This window comes from Neoarius graeffei, chromosome 27 (genome assembly GCF_027579695.1).
Source record: "Neoarius graeffei isolate fNeoGra1 chromosome 27, fNeoGra1.pri, whole genome shotgun sequence".
Classification (NCBI taxonomy): domain Eukaryota; kingdom Metazoa; phylum Chordata; class Actinopteri; order Siluriformes; family Ariidae; genus Neoarius; species Neoarius graeffei.
In genome coordinates, this window is record NC_083595.1 from 52,482,576 (window position 1) to 52,509,503 (window position 26,928).

Here is a 26,928-nt window from a genome sequence, read left to right on the forward strand (position 1 = left end):
TCCGTCTAAAGAGTGCTCAACTTTTCTTTATTATCAGGCTCCATTTATGAACCTCTCAAGCTGTCCATCCTGCACCGTGAGGATGAGCCTCTGTGGGAGAAACTGGACCGGTTCTACAGCGCAGGTGAGACCTCGAAAATCTGAAGCTTTTACATGGGTGAAGTGTTTGTCCTTGTGGTGGATGTGAAGATGCCACTTGCACACCCCAAGTTACATTCAAGATGCACAGACTTGGAGTAAACGCACACAGTTTATCTTTCAGACTACACTTTTAGCGAGCTGAGATTGTTCGCAAAATCACCCGTTTGAAAATGAATCATAAAGACGCCTGTTTAATTAAAAAAAAAAAAAACAAGCCTTGGAAATGAATCTTGATGAATTTTAAAGTGCCTTGTCTTAAAAGAAAAGAATAAATCATCACACACTCCTATTTATTATTGAATGAATCATTGAGTCGACTGTTTAAAAATGATTCATTTATTCACTGTATGTAAATGAATCATGTTGAATCATCGAGCTACCATTTGGTCATGAATCATAATGATGAAGTCGCTTTAAAAAAGAAAAACAGTGATGAATTACAGATTCGTAGATCTGCGAGTGAATTATTCCAGAGTTTGAAAATGAATTGAGAAATTATAGCGTCTTGTCGGAAAATCAGTCACGATTAATCACAAGTCCCCACTTCTTAAAAAAAAAAATTATTCACAATATGTAAATGAATCAAGATGAATCACAGAGTCAACACTTGGTAATGAATCATGATGAATTATTATAAAAGTCGCTTTTCAAGAAAAAACAAAAACAAGATGAATGACCTACTCTCCCATTTGTGAACAACTTGGTCTGCTATTCATACCCCTTTTCCACCAAATCAGTTCCAGGGCTGGTTCGGGGCCGGTGCTGGTGCTGGTTCACAACTCGTTCAACTTGCGAGCCAGCTGAGAACCAGTTTGCTTTTCCATAGCTTGCAGTGCTAAGCAGAGCCATGTCATTATGTCGCTGTATACGTCAGTTACGGTGCTACGTTTACATAAACCTTGGTGCGAATATCGAAGCAAAAACAACACGGAAGAAGCAGCAGCAACAACAATAATAATGTCTGACTTCGCGTTTGTACAGCTGCTGCTTCTCGTCGCTTAAAAATGGCGATCTTTCGCGGTCTTATTGTTGTTGGTCTTAACAACTCCGCCCCCCCGCTGACGTAAGCGGTTCTTTCCTGTGGCCCAGCAGAGAGTTGGTGCTAGCCTGGAACCGGTTTTTCTGGCCCCAGAGCCAGTTCTTTGTCAGTGGAAACAGAAAACCTGGTTCCAAACTAAGCACTGGCCCCGAACCAGCCCTGGAACTGCTTTGGTGGAAAAGGGGCATCAAAGGCATTAAATCCATAAATGAACTCTCAATTCACCATTAGGTAATTAATTAAAATTAGAGTCTTGTTTGAAAATGAATCAAGACGATTCACTCAGTTCCAGTCTATAAATGAACTGAAGTAATTCGCAGGATGTTGGGGGGGGGGGGGGGGGGGGGGAATCAGAATGATTTGGAGTCACCTATTGAAAAATTAATTGACTCACCACATGTAAATGAGTCAAAATGAATCACTCACCATTTGGAAATGAATCGCAGAGAATTATAAAGTTACATCTTTTTAAAAAGAAGAAAAAGAAAACAAAATGAATCACAAGCTCTCCCAGTTGTGAATGAATCAGTCCACTGTTCTCAAGTTAATTCATTTGATGAAAATCTGTCACTATAAAGCATCAAGCCCAAAATGAACGACTGAATCAGGGTTTGTAAATAAAGTATCAGAGATAAGTGGCAGAATCAACTGTTTGAAAGATGAATCATATGAATCGCCTGTTTTTAAAACAGATAGTCGATTCACCACATGGAAATGAATCATGAGTCAAACGATGAGTCACCATTTGGAAATTTAACAGTTCTCTATTTGAAAATGAATCCAGATTTATATAAAATATATAAAAATCAAATACTATGAATTGAAAGTTCTCACTTCTCAGATAAATTGTAGATTCACTCTTTGTAAATGAATCAGAATGAAGCATAGAGTCATCTGTGAATCATAAATTAAATCATGATGAATTATTGAGTCTCCTGTTTAAAATTAAGTCAAGATGAATCATGGACTGGAAATGAATTGAGCTGAATCGTCCTCGATTCGCTATCGTAAATGAATCCTATCGACTCTTTAAACATTAATGGAGATGAATCATTAAGTTTCCTGTCTGAAAATCAGTCACAGTAAATCATTAAGTCTCTGGTTAAAAAATGAATCGCATGTTCATTATTTGTAAATTAATCAAGCTGAAATGTTGAGTCCTCTGCGAATCAGAAAGTGGATAAAGTTTAATTATTGAGTCTCCTGAATGAAAATGAATCGCTATTGACGGTCACCATCTGAGAATGAATCATGTATTCACTTTTCTATAAAGGACGAATCCTGAATGAAATGTTTCCTAAGCCTGCTGTTGAAGTGAATCATGTCAAAACAGAGAGTTAACCATTTGGAAACGAATCCTGAAGATTCACAGAACGTGTGTTTGGACATAGTCCACTGAATCATAATGAATCGTTTGACAGTGAGCCTGTTTGACGATGTGTCGAGAGGAACTGCAGAGTTTCTTGTCTGAAAGTGAATTGTGATACATGATTCGCGATCGTCACCAAGAGTCAACACTTGGAATCAAGATGAATTAAAAGAGCCGTTTGAAAAATAATTAAAAAGAATCAGAGAGTCGACTGTTTAGAAATGAGTCGAGCTTCAGACAGCAGTGTGACTCCGTCATACCGTGTGCGGTGGAGAAGCGGAGACAGGGTTTAGACGGACGATGGGGATGATTTGCAGTTTGTAAAAATGGTTTGTGATTAATCAATACTCGTCCGTCTTCCTTCAACGGCTGACCTTCATCCGTCTGTCTCGCTCGCTTTCTGCTTTCAACACCATTATTTTCCTCTGCTGTCTTCTGTCACGGATTTATGAACTCGCTCTGATACCAGCTGTCCAATACACGGAGATTTAGTGAAGCTCTTTAAGAGTTTTTCTTAGTGGGGTTTTATTCATTTATTTTTTAAAAATCCAAATTAGGTTGATTTTATTCAGCTTCAGGTGAAGCATCAAGTCCGAGCCCTAACCTGAGATTAGCAGCAGAAACACCACACACACACACACACACACACACACACACACACACACAGTCTACCAACTGGTTTAAAAGATCTTATTTTCACAAGTCCGTTTTTAACATTAAGATTTTTACATTTTAATATTTTCAGGTGTTTTTGTATAAATTTTAGTGTGAAGATCATTTGTGTGCACCTGTTTTTTTTTTTTTAAAGAAATTATTTTAGAGAGGCGGCACGGTGGTGTAGTGGTTAGCGCTGTCGCCTCACAGCAAGAAGGTCCGGGTTCGAGCCATGTGGCCGGCGAGGGCCTTTCTGTGCGGAGTTTGCATGTTCTCCCCGTGTCCGCGTGGGTTTCCTCCGGGTGCTCCGGTTTCCCCCACAGTCCAAAGACATGCAGGTTAGGTTAACTGGTGACTCTAAATTGACCGTAGGTGTGAATGCGAATGTGAATGGTTGTCTGTGTCTATTGCTGCTTTTCCACTACAAACGCGGCTGAGTTGGGCTGAGCCGTGCCGTGCTGAGTTGGGCTGAGTTGGGCTGAGCCGTGCCGTGCTGAGTTGGGCTGAGCCGTGCCGTGCTGAGTCGGGCTGAGCGGGGCTGTTGAAGTTGCATTTCAACTACAACCGCGCTGAACCGTGTTGGCTGGAAGTGGGTGGACACATTGGGTGGAGTTAGCGAAAGTGGGTGGACGTCACGTGATGTCGTTAAGCAGCGCAAACAGTGACATCAGTGATCTTTTCAGCGGTAGTCTCACGATCCGAATAGTAAACAATAAACATGGAGGACATGGAGTCGTTAGTGTTGCTGGTCTTGGTGCTGTGGCTTGTTGTCACCGACAACGCCAACAGATACTGGCAAGAGCGTATAGATGAGGCGAGGCGCATAAGGCTTCAGAAATTCTCGTAATTCGTAATTATTCTTCTTCCGGGTTTACGGTGTTTACAGATCCCAGCGTGCTCGTGGGGCGTGTGTGGGCATGTGAGGACACTCCTCCTCACCAATCAGTGCACAGGGGAGTGTCTGCTCACGCCCCCAGCCTCACTCGGCTCGCTTTGGCTCGCTTCAGCCCCACTCCAAAACGGTGCGAGTTTTAGGGGCTAAGCAGGGCTGAAGCGAGCTGAGTCGTGCTGTTCTTTGGTAGTCAAAACGCGAGCCGTGTCGGGCTGAAGCGAGCTGAAAAAGGGTAGTGGAAAAGGGCCATATGTGTCAGCCCTGTGATGACCTGGCGACTTGTCCAGGGTGAACCCCGCCTTTCGCCCGTAGTCAGCTGGGATAGGATCCAGCTTGCCTGCGACCCTGTAGAAGGATAAAGCGGCTACAGATAATGAGATGAGATGAATTATTTTAGAGCCCCCCCCCATCTCACCAACTCACAACTTGCGTGCCCCAAGACTGCCCACTAGTCATTTAATATTCATAAAACAGATCATCGGTATGGATTAATATTCATAAAATAATCAGCTCACGAATAAGTTTCTCAGCAAAAGGAGAAGCGTTTTGAACTTGAAACACGAAGTGTCTCGTTTTGAAATCGGTGTTTGGTCATGTGTTAAACACCAGATAAGCCGCTGTCTTGAGAGACACGAGCTCTCTTTGTAGAATGCAGAGACGCAGAGGAGAAGGAAGATTGGCAAAAAGTTAACTTTACGCAGATATTATGTTCGCTTTTCTGTTTGGCGAGCAAATGATTTATATGTTTATTTGCGGAAATTGTTTTGTTATCCAAACTTGCATCCATATTGCACACGAAATACAAGTGTGTAAAACTACTGCAGCTCTTCCTTCCAGATAATGGAACAGGCTGGCTGGAGTGGAAATGATCTGTGGTTTGGAACACAGCCTGCATGTCAGCTGTACGATGTTTTGAGAGATGGGACAGAAATATCATATCGCTGTACTTTTCCTTATTCCTGTCATAAACAGTACGCAGCGCAGTATAGAGGTTTGTTTCCAAAATGCCACAGTCGTGTTACCAAAAAAAAGAGATAATACATTCAACAATTTAAAAAAATATATTCCAGTTTTAAAGATACAGTATAAAATTTTAGCATTGCTGCTTCCAATTGGAGTTTCTAAATATAAAAATAAACCCTGTGATATCTCAGTGTATTATTGCGTAATTATTATGAGATCGATGTTATTTCGTCACATTACCCAGCTCTAGTTGCCGCAAGCCAATCACAGGGGGTTATTTGAACAAATCAATCACATGATTCTAAAGTTACCATTAGGAGATGAATCATAATGACTGATCGATAGAATAAATATTGGTTGAGATGAATTCTAGGGACAGATATAAAGTTTTCTCACTTACAAAAAAAAGGATAAAATCTTCTTTCTCAGCAACCTGAAGTATGTTCAGTGTGGAACGGTTAGAGGAAGTGCTCGAGATGACCGTTCAGCACTTCCTGTCCTTGCGACAGTCCTGTTCTTTATTCAGTAAAACTGTTTGCACATCACTCGTTACGATGAGTCCAGCCTGCGCTTTAATCATGTGAAATCTTCAATGCAGAACAAATTCTTTCAGAATTAATATTTCAAACGCTGCTTGTAAACATTGAGGCTTCATTTGTGTCACCGTTTCCTCTATTTTCACACATTTTTGTCTTATGTTAAATACGTTCAGGTTTAAATGACGAAGGACAGAACTGTAAAAGTGAAGATGTGTGAATTCGTTGTCAAAATTGTTCATGTTCCTGTGGCAGGGGGGCGTGGTCAAGCATTATCTGTGGACCGAGAGGAGGCGGGTTGAACTGGCAGGTGACGCACGATGAAATCAACTGAAAAGGGTCCGTCATGAACTCGCGGATTTCGCTTCAAGTTCAAGTTCACGCTCCTCGGCACAGCACTCGCCGTCTCTGGTCACGGCCGTCAGTGAAAGCACAAAGAAATATTTTAAAAAGTAGACTGTCGTTAATAAGGCAGAGGTGAGAATCATCATTCGTTACCTACCAGTTCTACCCGCCTCCTCTCCATCTGCAGCTGACGCTTGGCCACGCCCACTCTCGCACACTGCTGGCAAATATTAATGAAGGTGCGGTTTTGTGTGTTTTTTTTTTTTTTTTTGTGTGTGTGCAGAAACTAAACCTAAATTTCATATTAATCCATTCCCGAGTTTGATCAGACTAAATTTGAAAATATTAGTTTTTTTATTATATGAATCAGAATTTAAAAGATAAGATGAAGAAAGGTTGAGATTAATACTGGAGCAAGTAAAGATCCATATTTGACTCTCTTTTTGAAATTGAGTCAAGATGAATCATGGTCATCATTTGGAAATGAATCAATATGAGTCATAGTCAGCATTTGGAAATGAATCATATCCCATTTTTCGACCTACGGGGAACAGGTTCTTGAATTGGTTCTGTTCAGGATTCATTGAACCTTGGTTCCAACAAGCGAACCAGCTCAGGTTTTGAGCAGAACCATTGTCATCAAGGGTGGGTCATGAACGGATGGCGGATCACATTAATTACCTGTTAGCTTTCATTCTGTGGTTGTAGATGTTTTTGTTCAAAAAACAAGCATGGACCAACTACTAAAGATGCTGTATAAATCTCCAAACTAATGGCACGCTCACTGATGTTACGCTCACTGATGTTATGGTTTGTGCTGGAAAAATCAGCTATCTTTTGGTTCCAGCCGCAAACCAACTTTTCAAGTTGCGAACCGATTAGTTTTTGGTCAAATGCTCCGAATGGTTCAAAATGTGGTGCGTGAATGAGAATGGAACCCGTTCCCTGTGGTTGGAAAAGGGGTAATAGTCACCATTTAGAAATGGATCATGACAAATCAGGGAGTCACCTTTGGGAAATAAATCATGGTGATTTTAAAGTGCATCTCACGGGTAAATTCAGGAGCAAGATCAATGTAATTCTCCTATTTTATATTAAACTTTGGTCAAATATCGGTCACATTTTTGCATTTTGTGCAATTTTTTTTTTACCTTGCGCAATACCAGAAAAATTCAGTTGAAATCGAGCCATTAGAGGCGAATTGGTCCGCCTCTGAAAAAACTTGGCATTTGGATTTCCCGGGAAACACTGATTTTCGTGACGTCGCGTGCGGGACGCCGCCCTCTGAATCCTACGCCAGCGCTGGTTTGTTTATGAGAAAACGACCTGGTGGTTTTCTGCAAATTTCTTCAATGTTATCGTGTAATTATTAAAATGGTTAACAGATGTATCATCGGAGGGTGTAGCAACACCAATCCTGATGGGATTAGTACTCATTGTTTCCCAAAAGACCGGACAATGAGAGAGAAATGGGAGCGCTTGGTCTACACAGGCTGTGCACTGAAACCGTGCAAAGCTCGCGCAGCCTGCTGGCGCTTCCGCAGGTGACGTCATGAATCTGGCTCCAGACTCCCTTGGGATTTTTCCAGATGCATTTTATTTTTTTCTGCTGTAGACAGATGGCCTTGTGCAAAATTACCCTTCTGGATGAGTGTGTCAAGGGACATACTTTCATATAAAAAAAGAGAGAGAGATTGGTCCAGGATATGCACTTTCTAAAGTTAGATAAGTGCCTTCACCTATAGTTACATTCCATTATTACCACTTTATATTTGCAGTCAAATTACCCCCCCCCCCCCTCTCTCTCTCTCTCTCTCTGTATTCCACTGCGCCTCTGAGATTGAGGTTCCCCTCATCAGCCTTTAACTCTGATTCACAAAGAAACCTCTTGATTCCTTGTATCATTTTTTTTCCATCTCCCACATACACTCTCTCTCTCTCTCTCTCTCTCTCTCTCTCTCTCTCTCTGGATAGGAAATGTCTCCTGCTGGTACACTGTTTGGATGTGCTGCATTAGGAGCTGATTTAAAGGCTCATTATATTGATAAATGATAAAGGAGATGGGACTTCAGTGCATTTGCATCGAAAATGCTGAGATAGTTTTCCTCCCCTCCATCCTTGGATGGACTATAAATAATGTCATCATCCTTCTTTTCTTTATATATTTACTTGTAACTGCACAGGCATTTCGTAGATTTGAGGCAGAGTTGAGGGGGACCGTGCGCGTGGGGGGGGGGGGACTGTGTGCGGGGGGACCGTGTGTGCATGGGGGGGCGTGGGGGGACTGTGTGCGGGGGGACCGTGTGTGCATGGGGGGGTGAGGGGGGACCGCGTGGGCGGGGGGACCGCGTGGGCGGGGGGGGTGAGGGGGGAGCGTGTGTATGTGCATGGGGAGCGTGTGTATGTGCATGGGGAGCGTGTGTGGGGGGGACCGTGTGTATGTGCATGGGGAGCGTGTGTATGTGCATGGGGAGCGTGTGTATGTGCATGGGGAGCGTGTGTGGGGGGGACCGTGTGTATGTGCATGGGGACCGTGTGTATGTGCATGGGGACCGTGCGTGGGGACCGTGCGTGCGTGCATGGGGACCGTGCGTGCATGGGGACCGTGCGTGCGTGCGTGCGTGCATGGGGACCGTGCATGGGGACCGTGCGTGCGTGGGGACCGTGCGTGCGTGGGGACCGTGCGTGCGTGGGGACCGTGCGTGCGTGCGTGGGGACCGTGCGTGCGTGCGTGCGTGGGGACCGTGCGTGCGTGCGTGCGTGCGTGCGTGCGTGCGTGGGGACCGTGCGTGCGTGCGTGCGTGGGGACCGTGCGTGCGTGCGTGCGTGGGGACCGTGCGTGCGTGCGTGCGTGCGTGCGTGGGGACCGTGCGTGCGTGCGTGCGTGGGGACCGTGCGTGCGTGCGTGGGGACCGTGCGTGCGTGCGTGCGTGCGTGGGGACCGTGCGTGCGTGCGTGGGGACCGTGCGTGCGTGCGTGCGTGGGGACCGTGCGTGCGTGGGGACCGTGCGTGCGTGCGTGCGTGCGTGGGGACCGTGCGTGCGTGCGTGCGTGCGTGGGGACCGTGCGTGCGTGCGTGCGTGCGTGCGTGCGTGCGTGGGGACCGTGCGTACGTGCGTGCGTGCATGCGGTGCGTGCGGACCGTGCGTGCGTGCGTGGGGACCGTGCGTGCATGGGGACCGTGCGTGCGTGCGTGCGTGCGTGCATGGGGACCATGTGTGGGGGGACCGTGCGCGGTTACTGCAGAGGAGAAATCCACAGAGCATTGTGGGTGTGAAGTAGTAAATATAAATCTTTGGGAACCAGTCAAGTCAGCGAAGGAGAGGAGTCAAGTTTATTCAACTGAATTTCATCCATATGCTTTCATTTTGTTGTTCTGCAGTTTTAGCTGATTGGGTTTAATTAGTCATTCATATTAATTAGTGATTTTGGGAAAGGATCTCTTGTAGCAGGATGTGTGGCCGAGTGCCTGCTGCCTGATTAATCATTCAACTAATCAGATAAAAGGCAAGCAATCTCTCTCTCTCGCTCTTTCCCTCCCTGTTTTTGGGGTCTTCTAAGGTCAGAGAAGCACTTTATTATTTCTCATAATTCTGCACACGACCCGTTTATCAGGCTTGACGGTTTGACCCGAGTGGGCGTCTGTGTTCAGCGCACTGATGGGAAATGAAGCTGTATTGAGGCTGATTACGCCGCAGCACAATACACGCAGAGTACTGACCTGCACTGGGCTGCCATCACTGCCTTCATTTCAGTTTCATTATCATTTCTATTCAATTCGTCTTTATTTTTATTTCGTGGAGACCCGTGAAGGCGGTCAGTGACATCACACACAACACTTGAGGATAATTAGACTGTCCCGTGAACTATCTGTCTCTCTGCTTGTGTATCATCTCTGTCTGTCTACCTTTTCTTTCTCTCTCTCTGTGTAATTATTTTTTCTGTTATTGTCTCTTTAGTGAATTGTTTAAATTCACTAAAATTCTGTAAAGCTGCTTTGCGACAATGTCTATTGTTAAATTCGCTAGAAAAATAAACTTGACTGGACTTGAAACTTGGCTTAATAGCCCGATTCCACAAGTGGAGTCATCCATCCAGTATTATGTGAAGAACCGCTCAACGAAGTCAAGAGAAACGACATCCATTATTACTTTCAGACACGAAGTGACCTTAATTCATAAAAATCACTGAATTATAAGGTGTGATTGAACCATTGACTGGTACTGTGAATTGTTGGCAGCCAGAGAAAGTGCTTATATTCCACTGCTGTTACGAGACATTTAAATGTTTTCTATACAGAAGTGTTGTTTTTATTCAGGAGTGTTACCATTTATATTAATAACTGGGATAAATACTAAAAACAATAAGGTAGAATTTTATACATACAAATAGGACTGGCACAATTTTATTTTTTTTTTCCCCCCTCTGTTCTCTCTCCCTGTTTGTGTGTGTAGTGAAATGCACTATTCTGAACTATCAGAGCCCCACCACCGGTCTGTTTCCTGTGAAAACCTGCTCCGACTGTAAAGCAGCCAAAGTGCGAGATTCACTTTACTGTGCTGCCAGTGCCTGGGCTCTGTCTCTCGCTTATAGGTGAGACACACACACACACACACACACACACATGGGCTGATACTTCAATGAGCTCTCTGAATGACGGTCCTTTGGCCAAGACGCTCAAATCAGGATTGATGAGTCTCTGTGTAGAGTTACTGCAGCTCTACAGTTTGTTTATATATATATACACTGCAAAAAATGGCCTTTCAAAAATAAGAAATAAAAGATTAAAACGAAGCATATTTGCTTGAATCAGGTGAAAAAAAATCTGCCAATGGAACTAGTCAAATTTGACTTGGTAAGATTTCTTAAAGTAAGATGAAAAATCTAACCTGTTTTTAGATGAAATAATTCCGAAATAAGATTGGGGAACTTTTATTATGTGAGATCTGATTAACTCAAAATAGTTCTTATAACAAGATGGTACTTCTAGTGGGGCGGTTTAGCTCGAATATTCAAAAGGATTGTGCATTTTGTGATACAAGCATCAAATTTGGCACAAATGTACATTGATATGTGGCGAACATTTTCAGATATTGAGCCACTCGGAATTCTCCCTTCATGTCCGCCATATTGGAATTCAAAATGGCCGCCATTTGAAATCTACATTTTCGATTATCTTTGGGTCTAATGCTGCTATTGACTCGATTCTGGTGTCTAAATGTATGTTTTGGGGGGCAAGGAATCCAATGGTAACAATCTGCATCGCATATTTTGTACCAATGAGCCGCCATATTGGATTTCAAAATGGCCGTTGTTTGAAATCTACATTCTCGATTATCTTTGGGTCTAATGCTGCTATTGACTCGATTCTGGTGTCCAAATGTATGTTTTGGGAGGAAAGGAATCCGATGGTTACAATCTGCATTGTGTATCTTTATAAATTAGCCAACATATTGGATTTCAAAATGGCCGCCACTTGAATTCTACATGTGCGATTACCTCTGGGTCAAATATTTTTATAGTACATGACAATATTTGCTGGTATCCATTTTTCAAAATGACATACTTTATTACAGTACTCCACTTAATTCATGAGAGATGAATATTCATCATCATGTATTTTTGACAAGACAACATTTTACTCAAAGTCTGTGAAGTAAAAATTGTTTTGACAAGTTTGAGTTATTGATTAGATTCTGTGTTGTTCTAGGTTTGATATGAAACCCAAAGGAGTTCCAACAGTTAAGCAATAGGCTAATTATCCTAAAGTAGGTGAAGGTGACGGGCAGCACGGTGGTGTAGTGGTTATCACTGTCACCTCACAGCAAGAAGGTCCTGGGTTCGAGCCCAGCGGCCGACGAGGGCCTTTCTGTGCGGAGTTTGCATGTTCTCCTCATGTCTACATGGGTTTCCTCCGGGTGCTCCGGTTTCCCCCACAGTCCAAAGACATGCAGGTTAGGTGAACTGGTGACTCTAAATTGAGCGTAGGTGTGAATGTGAGTGTGAATGGTTGTCTGTGTCTATGTGTCAGCCCTGTGATGACCTGGCGACTTGTCCAGGGTGTACCCCGCCTTTCACCTGTAGTCAGCTGGGATAGGCTCCAGCTCGCCTGTGACCCTGTTGGAGAGGATAAGTGGCTACAGATAATGGATGGATGGAAGGGTGAAGGTGACTGCATTGTCAAGCAGGAGAAGGTGTGTGTTCCTGAAAGTTTAACTGGAACAACTAGATAATGCTGATGAACAAGAATGAGCATCTATTCCGTCCTCTGCCTCTTGGTTACTTACTCAGTCACAGACTTTTGGTGGATGACTTTCTCATGATTGTACCAAATTCTTTCCTTTTTTTAAAATGATGGATTTAATATTGCTCTGTGGGTGCTCCAAGTTTGGGATATTTTTTTAATAACCAAACCCTAATTGACACTTTTTCAGAACCTTGTCCTGCATGTGTTTTCATAGGTTATTGGTTTTCATGATGCTGTTTGCTTAAGTATGCTCTCTAATAAACCCTGGAGCTTTCTACAATCAAATCACTGTCTTTAGAATGGAAATCACCTCATAGTTTCTGGAAACTTTCAGCTGATTTAACCATAACTAATTTAGGGGTTTTACACCAATGGAGGGTGAATACTTGACAAATTAATTTTTTTATTTGTAAATAATTTTGCAAACTATACTGATCAATCCATTTCTCAATAATATGGGCTATTTTGTGACATACAGCTCTGGAAAAAAAAAGAAATAAGAGACCACTTAAATCTTTTCTTAAATCAGCATCTCTGTGTACGGCAGCCATTTCATTCCAGTGTCTGTGCTGGGATTCCAACACATCTCATTTTACTTAATGAGGTATTGATTAGGTCATCACCTGCACCAAATATTATTTAATGAGGAAAAGTATAAAATCCACTGATGTGGTCATCACTATCCTCTTGCAATAGGACCAGTCTGGATGGCAAACACAGTGCTAGTATTACCTTAAATTTAATTGGAATATAAAAATATCTATTCTTCATGTAACAGTCCACAGAATGGAAACAACAGGGAAGTGAAGTTTAGGTCAGATAAGCGCAAATGTAGATTTCAAATGGCGGCCATTTTGAATTCCAATATGGCGGACATGAAGAGAGAATTCCGAGTGGCTCAATATCTGAAAATGTTCGCCATATGTCAATGTACATTTGTGCCAAATTTGGTGCTTGTATCACAAAATGCACAATAGGTTAGCTATGCTGCCCCACTATTCTTACATTTAGCCATTCAAGTCATTTTTATTTATTTCATTTTAAGGGTATTCCACTTAAATTCATGACAAAGTCTTAGCAGTAAAAACTGAATTTAAGATAAATATACTAATATCAGAATTGTTAAATTCTCCAACTAAGCATTGCTAGCTTAAAAGATTCTCCTTTTGTGACCTGTAATTAGTAAAATCCTCTAGATATGAGACCAGAGACTATCTTGAATCAAGTTGATGACACGTGTAGCATTGCAACAAGTTTTTTTTTTTTTCCCATTTCAACATTCAAACATTAAAACATCTCGTAAAGTGCCATTCCACCATTGGATGTATTCTTTGGCATAAAATACAATATATTTTGACAACATGTATAAATGGTATCACTAGATAGAGAAATCTTTTTGCTTCAAAATGATATATCAAACATAATTTTTTGACAACGACAAGTATATTAATTTTGCGACCAAAGTCACCTACCCTTTTAATTTCCGCACGTGATGTCATAGGCAGGTTCCCCTTCTTGTGTACCATGTGACGTGTGACGTGGCACATATTATCAGCAATGGCGGATAGAACGCGATAAAAATAATACCAATAAATCTAGCTAACTGAAAGATTAACTCAATTTTTCGCAATTTTTTTTGGCCACCATATACGAGGAGAAATGACTCTCTCACTTTGGGGGTTTCCTGGTCTAAAAATAGACCGACACGTGGTACACAAGAAGGGGAACCTGCCGATGACATCACGTTTCACTACCGCGCGGAAATTAAAAGGGTAGGTGACTTTGGTCGCAAAATTAATATACTTGTCGTTGTCAAAAAATGATGTTTGATATATCATTTTGAAGCTAAAAGATTTCTCTGTCTAGTCATGTTGTCTTAAAATATATTGTATTTTATGCCAAAGAATACATCCAATGGTGGAATGGCACTTTAAGATTCCACTTCCCCAGGACCTCAGGCACCTAAAAAATAAAAAAAAAAAGTCTACGCATTTTGACTTACAGTGCTTACACAACGCCAAAGCAACAGTGCATTTTGGGGGCACTGACTATTCATGTGTACGAGGGGTTTACAAGATCAGGCACAAAAAAACCAAACAAAAAAAACCACTGAACTTAACTCAGAGCATTCCAAAAAGACGTCACTAAACCGCCCTCCACTCACTCATAGCCTTTTTGAAGGCACTTGTCTGGTCTCGAGTCTGTAGAGCATCTGGAAGGAGCTCACTCTGAATGACTGAGAAAACAGTCGCAGTAAACTTAGGATCTGTAAGGTGGAGATGAATTGTAATGAAAGATTCAAAGATTTCAGTAAAGTTCATTTATTCCCAAAACAAGCATACTTTTTTTTTTTCTTGAAACAAGATGAACCGCATTTGACAAATGTCCAAAATGTACTTACCGGTACTTGTTTTAAAAAAAAACTTTTTATTTTCAAAGGTGCTCCAAATAAGACTTTTTCAAGACATTTTGTCTAGACAAGATTTTCAAGATGAACTGTCTAAAAACTAGCCTTTCTAGCTAAATGAGGTTTTGCTTGTTGGGCAATTATGTCTTATAATAAGGGTGGCGAGATGTTTTGACTTGAAAATAGACAAACTTCCTAAGATTTTTATTTTTTGCAGTGTATATATAATAACACACACACACTGTACATGTAAAACCAAATAAATAAAGATAGATAGCTATTCTTGTCTGACTGTCAGACGGTTTCTTTGGATTTTCTTTTTTACATTTAAATAATAAATAAACTCATTTTAAAGTAAATAAACGAATGCATAAATGTGAGATATTTTTGTATTTATATTATAGAGCTCTTGTCAATTTTTATTTGACAAAATGAATATTTTTTTTAAATCATTATCATGATTTTTTTAAAATCATGATAATGATTTTAAAAAAAAAATGATTATTTCAAGCCTATAACAGGTTTACTCAAAAATATAATTGTGTGGCAGGCAGCAACAACAGTGATGATAATTCAGTAATTAATTTCCTCTTCTTGATTGTCATTGGTATATAATTTTATTTCTGCGTTTCACAGCGTGGTCAGTAAAACTGTACTCTGACAGACGGGAATTATGTTCTTCGCTCTTCCACAGTAACCCCAGATTGAAAGCACAGGATTAAAATGTTCTTGCGGTGTGTCGAAGAGAATAATGTGTGGTTCGCGGTTATATAAATAGCTAAACAGGCGTAACGTAACTGGCTGATCGTCCGGCGCTTGTTTTGAATGGTCGTAATTTGCCAGAGCAGATGTGTAAACACCTGGCTGAGCGGAGCGTGGGGTATTTTTCGATGTGAATTAAATCCCTTGCTTCACACGTCAGGACAATTACACACCGGGTGTATGATAAAACGCTGATATTGAACATGGTGGCGGGGGAACCAGCTCTTCAGTGAGACTGTAGTTTGGTTTCTGTCCCTGTGTTTCTGCAAATTTTATGTTTAAGAAAATTTCAATGGAAATGGAAGGAATTTAAATCAATCTTAAATAAAGAAGCTGATGGAAACACAGATCTGCTTAAAATTTCTGGACTAGGTCTTCTCTCTCTTTTATTTTATTTTATTTATACACACACACACAGTCTCTTGATCTGTCTGTTTCTCCTCCTTCTACACTACTGTTCAAAAGTTTGGGGTCACTTTGAAATGTCCTTATTTTTGAAAGAAAAGCACTGTTCTTTTCAATGCAGATCACTTTAAACTAATCAGAAATCCACTCTATACATTGCTAATGTGGTAAATGACTATTCTAGCTGCAAATGTCTGGTTTTTGGTGCAATATCTCCATAGGTGTATAGAGGCCCATTTCCAGCAACTCTCACTCCAGTGTTCTAATGGTACAATGTGTTTGCTCATTGCCTCAGAAGGCTAATGGAGGATTAGAAAACCCTTGTACAATCATGTTAGCACAGCTGAAAACAGTTGAGCTCTTTAGAGAAGCTATAAAACTGACCTTCCTTTGAGCAGATTGAGTTTCTGGAGCATCACATTTGTGGGGTCGATTAAATGCTCAAAATGGCCAGAAAAATGTCTCGACTATATTTTCTATTCATTTTACAACTTATGGTGGGAAATAAAAGTGTGACTTTTCATGGAAAACACAAAATTGTCTGGGTGACCCCAAACTTTTGAACGGTAGTGTATCTCTCTGTGTCTGTCTCTTGTGCTCTCTCGCTCTCATATAAAAGGGGCAACAAGTCAGGATTAATGTCCATGATTCTGCGTTGGGATGGCAATACTCAGGTGTCCACGTACTTTTGGCCATGAGTGTGTATACATGTGCGTGTGTATAAAGTGTAATGTTTTATTACTTGTGTGTGTTTTACAGACGCATCGACGATGATATGGGCCGTACACACGAGCTTGAGCATTCGGCCATTAAATGCATGCGGGGAATTCTCTACTGCTACATGCGCCAGGCTGACAAGGTGTGTGTGTGTGTGTGAAAGAGATGAATGATGTTTAAGGGCCCTCCAGAGGAAATGAGAAGTGCAATAAAATTAATAAACTTCAACAAAACACTACGAGTGAAGTTGCGCAGCAGGTCGAGACGAGTGAAGAGGACGTTATTGTTTGTGTTGACTGTTTTCTCTGTGATGAATTCGCTGTTTATGAATGCGAGCATCGATTCATAGGACATGCAGTTTATTTAGTCGATATATTTCTGCAGTGCCTAAAAGCAGAACTCCCAATGAGTGTAAAATGTGTTCGTAAATAACCCCACAATTATTATTTATTTATTTTTTTAAAAAGCAAATGAAAAATAAGTGCTGGATTTAAAAACCCATCTGTTTTATGTAAATTAAGATACAAATTTCGTTGTCTGGTGGTCAAGTGTTTGAGATACAGTGTGTTGCCTTGCAGTGTGGTTCCCTGTGGTGGCGCACAGTCGTTGTACGTACGAACATCGTACGGTCGCAAAAGCCATCAGAAATCAGGTCAACGCTTTACCGTGTTCTCTGCTGTTAGAAAGAACACGAGATTTCATTTACGGTTTGGGTTTAAGGCTGTTGTCCCGCAGGTCAGATCCTGTCATGATCTTTATGTGTATGTATATTACAGAGAGCTGCTAATGCCAGACATATAGCGCTTCTCGAGCATCGGTGATCCTCAGGCAGTGACCACACACACACACACACACACACACACAGGGCTGGGTGTAATCACATCTTGGATATTGTTTCATTTCATTTCCTCCTGACCCCTAATTCAGGGGAGAGCTTTATCATGTCTTAATCAGAGCACATCGTTTAAGCAGTTAATTGCACAGCAAGGTGCTCCATTAGTGTCTGTCTCCTCCATTCACCCAAAACATGGCAACTTTCAGTGTACCGCTAACACCAACGCTGCTAACACCGCTAATCATCAGTGCATCCGAGCTGCAGGTGGATACAACAGCAGAAAGAGAAACTGAACTCGCCCTTTAAAATCACACACCTCCAGCTGAACACTTCCACTTGGCATTTAAATGGAAGAGCATTTACACACACGCAGTCTTATACAGCGCAGAATCTCATTAAAACGAGAATCTTAGAACAGTACGGGTGAAGGTCATTTTAATGTCATCATCATTATGATGACTTTCAAAGAATCGCCCACGCCTTCACGGAGACCAATCACGCAGAGGCTGAATCTGCTTTTTGTGCTCGTAGGCATGTTCTTCCTGCTGAGAGATTCCTAAACACGATGTCAGAACTCGTCTTTACAGATTGCTTTCTTTAATGATTAAACCGTGAGGTGGCAGACCTGCAGAACGTGCAACTTCTTGTTCAGGACCGTCTCGATCGCTGAAAGAACCGGGAACAGAAATGACTCCTGGTGAGACGTCTGTAGGAGTCCGGAATACCAGCTGAGACGGAACACGTTGGCTGTAACTCTCCGTGCAGCTGTGATGGAGCAGGACGGGATTCTCTGTCGGGTTTCTGTCCGAGGGAACAGTCTGGAAAGACCACAGCAGCGTTCCGTTAATATCGTCTGATCAAATTATTTCTCAAACAAGATATCATCGGTGTTTATTAATATAATGCAGCCAAATCTCTGCCTTGACAGTTTGCACAGTCGGTCCATCCAGGTATAAATTATGCATCTCACACAAGTGCATCAACACACTCGATATGAGCAAATGGAAATCAGGAGGGTTCGATATTTATTTAGTAGGAAGAATAAGCACGTTTATTATACAGCACTTAACACACTCAGTCCACTTAATGAACCATTTTTTCGGTGATAATGTCAGCAATTAAGGTTGTTTTTGTTGTTTTTTGGCTCCTGAGTGTCATTTGTTTTCTGTGTGTATCCTGTCATCTGCTCCAGGATGGCACTTCACACTGTTTATTTAAACTGACAGTGATGATGTGTGGAGTCTGATGATGTTTTGGGATGAAGATGTGTTTGGTAGGACGATGATGTATCTGGGATGGAGCTGTGGTTAAAGCCTCGGTCACAACCGGCCGTACGTGCTGCTACAGCCGGTCTACGTGCAAAAAACGCAAGAAACGCACGGAGGGCGTGCGTGTGACGTGCTGATTTTCGAGCCGTAGACCGGCCACAGAGGTTCTTTGTCATGTCAAACAAACTCTACGGGCGCTTACGTTTTTTTCAGGTTGCAAGACAAACTTACGGCCAACGTGCGTCTTTCTCCACGAACAAAAAAAACGCAGCGATTTGGGAAACGGCCAAAATCGCACGGCCAAAAAATCATACATCCGGTTGTGACCTAGGCTGAAGGTAGCGATGAGTTTGGGACCGTGATGTATTTATAGAGGCAGCGTGGTTGGGACGACTGTGTGAGGGTTGATGATTGACGTTGAGTGCCCACGTCGCATGTAGACCACCGATGTGATTTTAAAATAACTGTGTTTAGGATGACCATGATATTTTTAGAACTGTAATGCGTTTTGGTTGACGACGGCGTTGATGTGTTGAAGATGACGATACATTTTGGATGACTTCATGCAAGGATTGATGATGACGATGCGTTTAGGACAGCAGGAATGGGTTTAGCTCTATAATATGTTTCGTTTTGTCTGATGCATTTGCGTCAACGATGTGTTTGGTACAGTATGTCTGTCTTGGGGTTGATGATGCGTGTAGAGTCACACGTTTTGGATGGGGACACTTGGGGCAAAGACTCCTTCGACAAGACGTTTTGGACGACTGCATGTAGAATGAAGGTGTGGTTCGGACAGCGACCACATTGGTAAAGCGTTTGGGAAGAGACGTGATCCTGGCGCAGGGGCCATGTTGTGTGTGGGACGACGAGACAACGATGATGAATTTGGGATGAAGACGTGGGTTGTGTTTGTTTTTTTTAAATCCCCCTCTTCCCAGTAGGGCGACTTCTTTTTGGGGACGTAAAGAATAGATAAAGTGACAAAGCAACGAGAATTTAACAGATTACCTGGGGAAAACAATTAAAAGGGAGGAAAAGAATAGGGAAAAAATTCTAAAGGTTTTGAATTCCGTGGTGATGAAAGTAATCGATCCGGGAGGGGAAAGGGAATAGGAAGGGAGGGCGGTTGCACATTATTGCCTACTATCTTTTATTATTTTGGAAAAGTTGAATCAAAACTCTGGTTCAGGTCAGATAAGTAAACTAGTAAGGGGGAAAAAAAGGTAATGAATAGTAAGAGAAGTCAACTGAAGCTTTCTGGATGATGGCACATTTGGGACCGACTCGTTTGAGATGATGATGATGATGATGATGCGTTTGGGAAGACATTGATATGTTGTGGGTGACTGTGTGTAATGCCTCGGTCACAACCGGCCGTACGTGCTGCTACAGTCGGTCTACGTGCAAAAAACGCAAGAAACGCACGGACGGCGCACATGTGACGTGCTGATTTCCGAGCCGCAGACCGGCCGCAGAGGTTCTTTGTCATGTCAAACAATCTCTACGGGCGCTTACGTTTTTTTCAGGTTGCAAGACAAACTTACGGCCAATGTGCGTCTTTCTCCACGAACAAAAAAAACACAGCGATTTGGGAAATGGCAAAAATCGTACGGCCAAAAAATCATACGTCCGGTTGTGACCTAGGCTTAAAGGCGTCGTGCGGTAATTTCAGCAATCAGGCTATATCATGTGTCAAAATGTCGGGTTTGGTGGGTTATTCAAGCCCCTCGGTTTCCCGCGATCTCAGTGTCACGATGCGCCCGCTACAAGCATTTAAAGTTGATGCGCACAGCCAAATTTAGGCAGCCAGCCGTTAACTAGGTCAACTTATGTGTGACGTCATACCAGTAACCTCTCTCGGGTGATGCTGGCCTGTCGCATGTTTTCTCTATAGCGTGCGTTTACCAGAGTTGTTTACATTGCGGATTTTGTGGATTTATTCAGTTTGTGGATAGTTTTGAACACTCAAAACACTCTGAAATGATGTATTAATATTCTGTGATACAAAATGCCTAATCGGTGTGTTGTGTTTGGCTGTAACAACGAACACTGAACACTATTTGTGACTGTTGTTATCAATGGATCTGATTTCAAGGTCATGGCTAGGTATTGATAGAAAAAAAATATTTTTTTAAAACACATGTTTTAAGTGTTTCTATGTATCAATCATTAATTGTACAAAATGATTTTCATACATTTATGTATTTGTCATATCTTTCTTTGTCACATGAAGTGTTGTCTTGATAACACATGTGGCACATAATTTTAGCAAATGGATGACAGAAGATTAATTGAAAGATTTATGCCACAGAGCTGCCTTTAACTAATAATCACTTATTACTGACGATTGTACGTTTACTAAACAATACAATACAAAGCTCAATACTCCCAGCCTATAACATACTGAATATCAAGTTAAAATCAACCGCAATAAAAGGAAAATGATGAAAACTGGAATATCGAGGGGTCTACTGTATCAGAAGGCCCACTGCATTCCGCGAGATCGCAAGCTGTCAAGTTGCTAGAATTCAATCTTTCTAGCTATACTTTCACCCCCTACAGCTATCAGTATTACACACAATCATAGATTAATCACACAGCATTCTAATTCAAGTGAAAATGGTCTTTAAAAATACACACAAGTAGTGATTTAGTCAGAGAAACCAACCAAAACAAGTCTTCAAGTCGCCGGTCTACTTCATTCTCGTCTTCGTTTCTGTCGTCGTCAGAACTGTCCTCATTTTCTTCTGAAGATGAGCGCTCGGGTTCAAATCTGTAAGGCTGGATACCACCAGGACATTCAGCTGTCAAAATCTCTACTTGTGGGCCATTTTCTTCTTCTGTATCGGTAAAATCAAAGCTAATTTCCTCAGCATCGCTCCTATTTTCTGGTGTGTCCGCCGTTGCAACTGCACCGAGTGGTTACTGGTATGACGTCACGCAGCTGTTCCATTGACCGAGAGGGGGCGCTGCGAACGCGGGAAATTTCAAGTGATGGGCATGACCAAATAAGGACTGATTACAACCGCGGGAAGCTTTTGGAAAATCGACGGTCAATTTATTTCGAATCTCGAAAGCATTCTGGTGCAGAATAATGCGACTTTTATCGCCACTGCGTGACGCCTTTAAGGGTCGATGATGTATGGAGAAAGAAGACGTGGTTAGGACAGTGATGTGTTTGGGAAGATGACACGATCAGGACTGTGGGACATGGAGTTTGGGATGATGACGACAACTTTGGAACTCCTGCTCTTAGGTTGCATTTGATTATGAATAAAACAGATAAAGTGGTGAGGCGTGTATCTGATGGACTGTCTGTCTGTCTGTCTGTCTGTCTGTCTCTCTCTCTCTCTCTCAGGTGGAGAAGTTTAAGCAGAACCCGAGCCCGTACACGTGTCTCCACTCCATGTTTGACGTTCATACAGGAGATGAGATCCTCTCCTATAAACAGTACAGCCATCTGCAGGTACCGTAGTTGCTCTTTCCCTCTATACTCATCACTCACATCCTTACATTCATCACACCATCAATTACCTCCTGCTTTACCTCCTGAGCGTGGCTTTGCTCTGAGCGTTTACACAGAGAGTGATTAGAGGAAAGGTCACAGCGCAAGTGCGATGGTAATGACTCACCTTGAGACCCTCTGTCTCATTATGTTTTATAGATTAGATCGAGACCCGAGTGAATTAGGGGGGAAACCGGCAGGCAGGAAGTTTTTATGGATTTTTATGCATTACAAAACTCCAGTGTCGAGAGAGAGAATGTTAAGAATCCAAGCTTGAAGGACATCCAGAACATTACATGGACATCAGCATCACACTGACGTGATTTTCATTCTCATTTGTTCAATATTTCATCGTATGTTGAATATTTCACACCCTGTATGAGTATGAAAGGCGCAAGATGTGTTTCTTTTTAAAATACAATATGAAGAAACCCGGCAGAAGAATAGAGATGATATAAAGAGCTTCGCTGTGGGCCGTAACCTTATTACATCTTCACAATGAGACTGAAGCATTTGTGCTGGCTTATAGTCCAGAGATGGAAAGTAATTGCGCCGGTGTTTTGTTCTAATAATTACATTTTATTTCAGTGAATTTGTATTTTATCAGTGTAATTAAATTGTAATAGTCTCCCGCAATTGCGTTTCAGTGGCGCTTGTTAACTTCGTTCATTTCTTCACTAGATTTAAAGTTGGATCTCGCAGCCATCGTCTTTTCTTTCTCGTGCTACACCAAGGTTAAACTTAACATGAAAAATTCACCTCTGTCTGGAGTTTGTTCCGTTTTCGACAATTAAAGTCGTAACTAACCTTTAACTTCTTCACCTTTAACCTGTTGATCCTCTGAGTCGTTCACACTGTGACGGATTTTCAGATGTGAGGCTGTTAACAATACAAAATAAAGTTTTATCAGTGCAGGGATGAGAATTTTCCGCCGATCGGCGGATTTCCGACTTTTTCAGACCAAAATGATCGTTTTTGAGATTGATGTAAATCCGTTGAGAAATTTTCAGGTGGGGGAGGGGTATGATTAACGATCTGTGGTCACCTTATAACACAGACATCCCAAGTCTCCCAGAACTTCCGGGAGTCTCCTGCATGTTGATAGAAGCGAGCAAGAGCGTGTGCGCAACATTTAAGGTCTGCATCACGCATCTTAGAATGTACGCGCGCGAGGGAGACTGTGTGCAGTGTTGCCAGATATTGCTGACGTTTTCCATCCCAAAATATGTTCAAAACCCACCAAAATGCACTTAAAACCACCCAATGTGGCAACACTGCCTGTGTGCCTGTTCATGTAGCGCATGCCAGACAAAGAGCATCCTGATTGGGTTACTCAGCAAAATAAGCCAATCAGCTTTCAGTGTGGGCGGGCTTTTATCCCTTTTCTCAAGGACCGACCGGCATAGCAGAGAGAGAGCGCGCGCCCCAAAAAACGAAAGTACAAAACCCACTTCAGCTCAGATTACACAAAAGAATCTCCCTGTCTAATAAGGGTAGAAAATAATGGCAGTTTTGCGCGATGTACTGTTTGCAGCAGTGGTTTCAGCATTGCCCATGGTGGCTTAAATGATTGTAAAGGACATGTTGAGGTGAGGAGTGTCAGTTCATGTGCATTATAGGTCTACAACAGGCTGGCATGAAAAGACCAAACTTATTGAAGATTTCCGTAAAGTAACAATGTATGAATATACATCATATATATCAAATACACGTCATATATAAGTGTGTGTCTTTTTATAAATGAGGTTAGCTTGTCTAATGTAGCATGTTGGGGAGAATCATAGTATCATATCTATATTTCTGATAAAATTTTAGGTATGATACCGTGTATAACTCTCCTACTTATTGCTCATTTCATGGGGGGGATTGCTGGCATGTGCCGCGCGGGAGCGTCTGCCCACATTTTTTTAGGCCGAGATGAACTTATAGTTTTTGATTTAAAAAAAATTTTCCAATTTGTAATGCCCATTGTACACGCCTGTTCTTTAACTCAAAATCACCATCTCGATCTTCAAATTGACCGTATGGTGTCTGTATTACATTACACAACATCCTGTCCAGATAAAACCTCGTTAGTCCACACAGCAGTTGAAAGGGAAGTGATGAGTGATGTTGAATGCTGCCTGCTTAATATGCAAGACCTCCTGCTACCATGATAACATCAGAAGAAAGCTTAAGAGAATTATATGACAGAACTTTTTTCTGGTTTGCACTTCATTGTAAAGGATTAGAGTATTCAAAGACATGAATAGCAAAAATGCAGAAATATAATACTGTAGAGCTCGTTTATATTAAAAGGTGCATTGATTTTTTGAAATCCTCAAATGTGAATTGATTAAAAACAAGTCTCTTGTACCGTATTAATCATTTTCACCTGGTAGTCCACCAAGAAGGGGAATTTATTTCCAAATACATTGCAACTTTTTGCTGATAAAATTAATGGTTTTGGGGTAAAAAAAAATAAATAAAAAATAGGCAAAAATCACGAGCCCCTGGAACCCCTGGGCCCCGCCCCCCTGGGCCATGGGCCCCGCCCTGGTTTTTTCAGACTTTTTAAATATTTTTCATTCTCATCCCTGTCAGTGGAAAGTTGTTTATGAGAGACAACACTTTTTAACTCGGTGTTTTAGAAGTAAATAATGGTACGATGATTTTTTTTTTTTTTTTCCGGTAACTTTTCCAGCTCTGTTGCCAGACTGCTACGAAACTTCCTCAGGACGGAAGAAACTTATGAATGTGAAGGAAAATGCAACAAAAAGTAAAGAGAAAGAAACGAATGAGAGAAACAAAAGAGACAAACAAGAAATAAAGTGATGAAAGTAACTAAATAAGAAAGGGAGAAAAAAGTAAGTCATTAAAAATGCAATCGGCTGTCGAATAGAAAAAAGACGGAAGGAAGAAAGAAACTAAAGAAAGACAATACAAAAGGAAAGAAAGAGGAATTAACAAACTGTAGAAAGACAAAAAATAAAAATAAAAAGATTTGAAAAAAATGAAGAAACAAAAACCGAAATGAACTTTAAAAAAACACAACACAAAATAACTACAAAAAAGGAAAGGAATTACTGAAAAAAGTTGTTTTAATAAAAACGAAGGAAAGATTATCAGGGTTTTTTTTATTTTGTTTGTTTGTTTGTTTTAATAGATCCATGTTGTAGAAGTTGAATTGTGATATCACTGGGTGGTAATATAAATGCATCCTGCTGCTATTCTCTATATATTATGATCTAACGGTTGGCTCTTGGACTCGAACTGTAAATGTATAAATTGCTCTGCATTATTTAAAGACATGAACTGCTTGTGACTCTCTCTCTCTCTCTCTCTCTCTCTCTCTCTCTCTCTCTCTCTCTCCCCTCCAGATTGATGCTGTGTGTCTCTTCCTGCTCTATCTGGTGGAAATGATTTGCTCCGGTCTGCAGATCATCTACAACACTGATGAGGTACGAGATACTGAACAGAGAACATGGCAGAAAGAGCGAGTCGCCGGCTGCAGGAGCTCCGCGTGCGTGCGTGCGTGCGTGCGTGCATCGGCGTGGTCGCTGGCTTTGACGCACTCCGACACACTTTTGCTAGGTGTTGTAACGTTGGTAACCAGATCTCAGCAGGGAGGAGAGAGAGAGAGAGAGTGATGCCAGAAAAACCTGATTTGCTGCCAGAACGTGTCGGCTTCGTGTCCTCTCCGCTTCTTCCCCGCAGACATCGAGCAGCTGTTTCATCAGACGCAGAAACCCCCAATGATTTATTATTAAAGAAAGGTTTACAAATACCCAGTTAATCCAGTCCACAGCACAGTGGAGATCTCTGTTCCGATTGGTCAGGAGTCATTTCCTGTAACAGCAGCTCTGACGTTAATACGTTCTTTGACACGTTCTCGTTTCTATAGCAACAGCTGTAAAGTGTTTTATTCCTTTTATCCCAGGGCAGTTTGCCAATTTGTTTTTTAATTAGAATGGCACATCGGCCCGTTTATCCATTTCTATTTACATTTCATGCTGTAGTTATGTTGAACATCCTGAAAAAATACCAACTAAACCCCGGCATGAAGTTCAGGATGCTGTTTGGTGTTTTTCTGCCGGTTCTCTCCCGGGGAAATGAACAGAATCGTCACCTGCTGATTCAGTTTTCTCTCTTTTGCCCAGTGTTTGGTGGTGAAGGTGGACACGTCAGTGAGTTGAGTTGTAATAGCCGTTAATCTCTCTCTCGTTCCCTCTATCGCCCGCCGTAAAAATCACCCAGATTTATTCATCCTGTTTTTCATTCGTGTCTGAAACTGAGATTTGTTCAGCGTGCTGCAGCGGGTGAAACCCGGGTCTGGAAAATAATTAATTATTACTTTTTTTTTTTTCAATTTAACTGCTTGTTATTTTCAGAATGAGAGTCTCTCTCTCTCTCTCTCTCTCTCTCTCTCTCTCTCACACACACACACACACACACACACACACACACACACATACATTGTCTCTCTCATGCTTTCCGTCTGTCTGTTTCTCTGCATCGGTGTGTGTCTGTCTCTCTGCACCTGCCTACCCCCCCGTGTCTCTCTGCCTGTCTCTGTACGCTCGCTCGCTCTCTCTCTCTCTCTCTCTCTCTCTCTCTCTCTCTCTCTCTCTCTGTGTCTTTCTCACTTTTTGTCTCTCTCTGCCTGTCTCTGTGGACCTCTCTCTCTCTGTCTTTCTCAGTTTTTGTCTGTCTCTCTGCCTTTCTCTGTGCACCTCTCTCTCTCTCTCTCTCTCTCTCTCTCTCTCTCTCTCTCTCTCTGCACCTCTCTCTTGTTCTCTCTCTCTCTCTCTCTGTCTCTCTCTCTGCATGTCTCTGTGCACCTCTCTCTCTCTCTCTCTCT

General features: G+C 41.9%; 1 protein-coding gene across 3 annotated transcripts in view; it reads left to right on the top strand.

Moving 5' to 3' along the window:
- phkb (phosphorylase kinase, beta) overlaps positions 1-26,928 on the top strand; it is a 123,414-nt gene that overhangs the window by 9,567 nt on the left and 86,919 nt on the right. For all 3 annotated transcript variants that reach the window (XM_060911641.1, XM_060911640.1, XM_060911639.1), the window contains 5 exons: positions 38-124; positions 10,394-10,532; positions 16,520-16,619; positions 21,942-22,049; positions 25,448-25,528. In XM_060911641.1, coding sequence (XP_060767624.1) covers positions 38-124; positions 10,394-10,532; positions 16,520-16,619; positions 21,942-22,049; positions 25,448-25,528 — 515 coding nt within the window. The remainder of the gene's footprint in view (positions 1-37; positions 125-10,393; positions 10,533-16,519; positions 16,620-21,941; positions 22,050-25,447; positions 25,529-26,928) is intronic.